The sequence below is a fragment of the Galeopterus variegatus genome, unplaced genomic scaffold (assembly GCF_000696425.1).
Source record: "Galeopterus variegatus unplaced genomic scaffold, G_variegatus-3.0.2 Scaffold5464, whole genome shotgun sequence".
NCBI lineage: Eukaryota > Metazoa > Chordata > Mammalia > Dermoptera > Cynocephalidae > Galeopterus > Galeopterus variegatus.
This window is the reverse complement of record NW_007731575.1, coordinates 37,724-43,894: the sequence shown is the minus strand read 5'-3', so window position 1 is coordinate 43,894 and position 6,171 is coordinate 37,724. Positions and strand designations below refer to the sequence as shown.

At 37.9% G+C, this 6,171-nt stretch overlaps 1 protein-coding gene across 1 annotated transcript in view; it reads right to left on the bottom strand.

The window, feature by feature from the left end:
• Positions 1 to 323: 323 nt before the first annotated feature.
• ZNF449 (zinc finger protein 449) overlaps positions 324 to 6,171 on the bottom strand; it is a 26,861-nt gene continuing 21,013 nt past the window's right edge. The window contains exons 3-4 of the mRNA XM_008589469.1: positions 1,400 to 1,513; positions 324 to 1,210 (exon numbers count right to left, since the gene is read on the bottom strand). Coding sequence (XP_008587691.1) covers positions 327 to 1,210; positions 1,400 to 1,513 — 998 coding nt within the window. The 3' untranslated portion in view covers positions 324 to 326. The remainder of the gene's footprint in view (positions 1,211 to 1,399; positions 1,514 to 6,171) is intronic.

Genomic DNA, 6,171 nt, shown 5'->3' with positions numbered 1-6,171 from the left:
AACCCTTGACTTGGTGTTGTCAGCACCACGCTCAGGCAGTGAGCGAACCGGCCATCCCTATATGGGATCCGAACCCGGGGCCTTGGTGTTATCCCCACCGCACTCTCCCGAGTGAGCCACGGGCCGGCCCTCCCTTAACAATTCTTTTTTTTTTTTTTAAAGATGACCGGTAAGGGGATCTTAACCCTTGACTTGGTGTTGTCAGCACCACGCTCAGGCAGTGAGCGAACCGGCCATCCCTATATGGGATCCGAACCCGGGGCCTTGGTGTTATCCCCACCGCACTCTCCCGAGTGAGCCACGGGCCGGCCCTCCCTTAACAATTCTTAAAGAAGTCCTCTAAAGTGAGTGACTTGGTGCATAATAAGGCCTGCTCTCTGCCTGAAGCTTTTAGAACAATGAGTACACTTGTATGGCTTCTCCCCTGTATGGATTCTTAAATGAATAACAAGGCTTGGTCTCTGTCTAAAGCTTTTCCCACAGTAATTACATTTAAAAGGTCTCTCCTCAGTATGCGTTCTCTGGTGTAAAGTAAGAGCTGTCAGTCGACTGAAACTTTTCCCACAATTATGACATCTATGAGGTTTTTCACCTGTATGAGTTTTCAGATGTCTTTTAAGACTTGAACCATGACAAAAACTTTTCCCACACTCAAGGCATTTATATGTTTCTTCTTCAGAATGGGTTCTCTGATGCCCTATAAGGTGTGACCGCCGAGTGAACCGCTTTTTACATACAGTGCATTCATAGGGTCTCTCCCCTGTATGAAGTCGTTGGTGTCTATAAAGGTCTGAACTACGAAGGAATCTTTTCCCACATTCAGGGCATTTGTGAGGTTCCTCTCCTGAGTGAATTCTCTGGTGCCCAGTAAGTTGTGACTTCCGAGCAAAACATTTTCCACACTGAGGACATCGGTGAGGCTTCTCTCCTGGACTCTTTTTCTTATGAAGTCTAGGGTTGAGAGGTTCTTCCAAGTTGGAGCTCTCAGGTACCTCTCCTACAGTGGGGTTCTGGTGATCTACAAGTTTTGTTAAATCTTTCTGTAAATCTGCTGGGGGGGGGTCCCATTGATTTTCTAATTGTACATAGTCTTTTTGCAAAATGGGACTGTGGAGAGGATTCCCCTCTAAAGTTACAGAAAATGGATACATATCCTCCATTTTTTTCTGTTTTGAAGTATCTTCTGCATTTTCTATCCCAATTTCAAAACCTGAGAAAAGAAATAGAAATTGCAGATGTCACCATGTTCCATGGAGAAAAGAAAGGGAAAATGAAGAGTTATATTAAACCACTACTGAGAATATAGAAATTCCTAAATAGAATTCCAAACTCTTTACCCTGATTAAGGTTGAATTTTTCTTTTCTTTCTTCTCTAGTATATCAATGAACAATTACTTACCTATCTTGGAATCAAGTAATTGTTTCATTTCTTTGGAATCCTGTAATTCCTTCACCCACGGCTCTTCTCTTTGCTCCAATGTAAAGTTCACATCAAGCTTTGGTAATGGATATCCTGGCCATAAGAAAGATGGGAAGCATAATAGTTTGGCTCATCAAAGGTTTTTCCAGAATTTAGGCTGATTTTTTCTACACATGGCCTTTTAATATTTCTTAATATCTACTTCCTCCTCAATTACTACTATTTCACCTGGAGTCTAAGAGTCTTTATTTAAAAAAAAAAAAAAAAAATGAGGAGAACATCTTTTTGTGCTCAATTCAAGGTTATTATCCTCTAATCTATGAAAAGTGGGTGAATCAATTTTATGATGTAATCAATGTGCTAAATTACTTCTGCATCTATTTTGATACCAGATTTACTCAGATTAGAGTTAAAATATGATGTAATCTTGGTAAAGTTTTGGCATATATACACAATGGAATACTACTCAGCCAGAAACAAGAATGAAATCTGGTCATTAGCAGCAACATAGATCAGCCTGGAAGTCATTATGTTAAGTAAAATAAGTCAGACACAGAAAGATAAATACTGCATTTTCTCACTGATTTGTGGGAGCTAAAAAAAAAAAAAAAGTTGAAGTTTTAGAAGTAGATAGCAGAACTGTGATTATTAGAGGCTGGGAAGGAGAGGGGGAGAGGACAGCAAGAGGTTAGTTAATGGACACTGAATTACAACTACATAGGAAAAAGAAGTTCTAGTGGTATGTAGTAGTGCTAGGCATTTATAGCTAACAGTAATTTACTGTACGTTCTCGAATGGCTAGAAGATGTTTTCATCAAAAAGAAATGATAAATTTTTGCAACGATGAATTTGCTAACCACCCTGATTTGATCATTACATTTTTTATAAATGTATTAAAATATAACACTGTACTCTATAAAAATGTATAGTCAATATGTCTCAATTAAAAAAATAAATAAATTAGAAAAAAATAAAACTGGGAAACACTGCCATTGAGTGCCAAATGAAGGGAGGCAAAAGGAGTAATGAAACTGTATACTAGAATAATTTCAGATGAGACATTCAAATTAAAATGGAAATAGAAGTGGGTTGGCAACCAGCAAAAGCAGTCTTTATGTTTGTCTTAGCTGAAGTCTAGAAGTGGATTCTCTTAAAATAAATCCAAAGAACTGTCAAAGTGTACTTCTAACTGTCAATCTAAGAACACCCAGGTAAAGCTTCTTCCACTCACTCTTCCTCTGTGTCCAACCACCCCTCTCTTCATTGACAGCCACTGTGGCTTGCATCCTCTTTTCCATGCCCCTTCTTGTCCTTCCTTATCTCTGGCCAAGTTTACTAGTCTGTAATGAAATTTGTGCTGTAAATTACTGAAGTGATATCTAAATGTAGGATGATTTTTAAATATTAGCATTATTAAAATGACATTAGGAAGGTAGTTTGACGTTAATCTGAAGGAAAATTTAAATTTCAGAACATTATATCAAGAGAGAAAGTAGACTAAGATCTTATTATAATTTTTTTCATGGAGAAAAAACTCATATATTTCTTTTTTAATATTAAGAAGTAAATGATGAATTTCAAATAAAATGCTATGTAAACTCACTATTTTGTTTGAATTTCAAAGCTAAGAGTGAGATGAGTTAATGTAGAACAGGTCAAATAAGACTGGAGGTCATAAATCAAAGGAAAGCTGCTGTGAGGGAAAAGAGGAAACAAATTGAAATATGGAAGAGCAGAGAGTAGCAAAGCCTTATGTACAAAATAATGATTTATAACCTAAATGTAGGGAGGGAGACAGACTTCCAGCATGATACTGTAAGGAGCTCTATAGAACCACCTCACAGTGAACTGGTGAAAATTATTAAAAACAAAAATATCAAACATTTATTTTCTCTCAAAATGGTCCTGAGGGCATTTTTAATGAAATTAAGAAACATTGATTCAAGAAATCTAGTAAAATTTGGTAAGACAGTGAGAATCTGAAGTATTTAAATTCCAACTGCTCCCTTTATTCTCCCTCCCAGCTCCACTCCAGACTGGTGTAGCCAAGAACCCAGGACACCCTCTCTCCCCAGCTCCCATTCAGAGAGATATCTTCTGGGACTCCCATTACATGCATGTTGGTACACTTAATAATGACCCACTTTTCTCTGAGGCTACATTCATTTTTCTTCATTTTTTTCCTCTTTCTCCGCAAAATGATAGAATAATCTTTATTGATCTGTCTTCAAGTTCACTAATTCTCCTGACAGCTCAAATCTACTGTTGAACCACTCTAGCGAAGATTATACCATTTTAGTTATTGTACTTTTCAACTCCAGAATCTTCCATCTCATTCTTTTTCATAATTTCTGTCTCTTTATTGATATTCTTTATTTGATGGATATTGTCATCATAACTTCCTTTACTTCTCTCATCATGGTTTTCTTTAGTTCCTAGAACATATTTATAATGGTTACTTTTAAGTCTTTGTTTGTCAAATCTGATATCTAGTCACTCTCATAAGCAGATTCTGTTGCCTGCTTTTTTTCCCCCAAGGTCATACTTTCCTGTCCACATGCATGTACCATAATTTTTTTGTGGGAAACTAGACATCTAATATAATATATTGTAGCAACTCTGTGTCATTCTCCTCCCCTCACCCCAGTGGATTTTATTGTTATCTTCTTGTTTATTTGTTAAGTAAATAGCTGGATAATTTTAGTAAAGTCTAGCCCATTCTGCAATGTTAAGCATCGCTAAGCAATGTTAATCTGATATTGCTCCTCCTGGGGCAAATCCTTGGATAAACAGTCACCCTGGAACGACAGTTGTTTTTGCAAGGCAGCAGAAAAAAACATTCAAAGAAATAATGGCCCAGCCTCCACAAATAAATTGAAACACATTAAACTACACATCTAGGAAGCTCAATGAATTCCAAGTAGAATAAGGACAAGGAGATCTACAGACATATCATAGTAAAGATCCTTAAAGCCACATAAAAGGACAAAACTTTGAAAGACAGCAAGAGAAAAATGAATCATCACTTATAAGGGAACCAAAATGACATTAAAAGCTGAGTTCTCAACCAAAGATAATGTAGGCTAGAAGTCAGTGGTAAAACATATTCAAAGTGCTCAAAGAACAATAAAGCTGTCAACCAAGAATCATATATCCAGAAAGGCTATCTTTTAAAAATGAATATGAAATAAAGATATTCCTGATAAACAAAAACTAAGAGAATTTGTTAATAGCAGATTTGCCTAACAAGAAATACTAAAGTAAGTTCCTCAGTCTTGAACACAAGTGGCCCCAGATGGTAATCAGAATCCATATGAAAAAAAAACAGCACAAGATAATTATGCAATTAGAAAAGACAGTATAAATCAAAATTTCTGCTTCTTTAATCTTTTAAAAGATTTAAAAAGCAATCATATAAAACAATATGTATATTGTGCATTGTTGGGCATTGATAGAGTTTGGATGTGTTCTCCCTGCCAAACTCATGTGGAAATCTGATCCCCAATGTGGCAGTGCTGGACGCTATTTGAGTCATGGGGGCCAATTCCTCATGAATGGATTAATGCTCTCCCTGGGGCAGGCAGGATAGTGAGTGAGTTCTCTCTCTATTAGTTCCTGCAAGAGCTGGTTGTTTAAAAGACCCTGGCACGTCCTCTCTCTCTCTTTCTCTCTTGCTTCCTCTTGTCATGTGATCTGCTTGTACCTGCCAGCTGCCTTCCACTTTCTACCATGAGTAGAAGCAGCCTGAGGCCCATGCCAGATGCAGCTGTCCCAGAATCGTAAGCCAAATAAACCTCTGTTTTTACAAATTACCCAATTTCAGGTATTTTGTGATAGCAGCACAAAATGGACTACAGAAAATCGGTACTGAGAAGTGGGGTGTTTCTATACAGATACCTGAAAATGTGGGAGCAGCTGTGGAACTGGGTAATAGGCAAAGGTTGGTGGAGTCTGGAGGACTTAGAAGAAGACAGAAGGATGAGGGAATGTTTGGAACATTTTAGAGTTAAATGGTTAAATCTTTGTGACCAGAAAGCAGATAGATATGTGGACAGTAAAGACTGCTGATGACAAGGTCTCAGACAGAAATGAGGATCTTATTGCAAATTGGACAAAAGATCACCCTTGCCACACCATAGCAAGGAACTTTGCTGCATCGTGTCCATGCCCTTGGACTTTGTGGAAGGTGGGACTTGAGAGTTGTGAGCCAGAATGTTTGGTGGAAGAAATTGCCAAGACGCAAGGCATTAAGGAACCTGCATGGCTACTTGCAACAGCCTGCACTGAGTTATGGCAGAAGAGGCTTAAGGTGAACCCACAATTTAAAAGAAAAGCAGAGCTTAAAGAATTTGCAGCCTGGCCATATGGTAGAGAAGCGGAGAGCAGGAGAAATATACAAGGAACTCAAACAACTTTACAAGAAAAAAAAAAGCAACCCAATTAAAAAATGGGCAAAAGAGCTAAGTAGGCATTTCTCTAAGGAAGATATACAAATGGCCAACAGTCATATGAAAAAATGCTCAACATCACTCAGGATCTGGGAAATGCAAATCAAAACTACACTGAGATAGCATCTCACCCCAGTTAGGATGGCTAAAATCCAAAAGACTCTGAACGATAAATGCTGGCGAAGTTGCAGAGAAAAAGGAACTCTCATACATTGTTGGTAGGACTGCAAAATGGTGCAGCCTCTATCTAAAACGGTATGGAGTTTCCTCAAACAGTTACAGATAGATCTACCATATGACCCA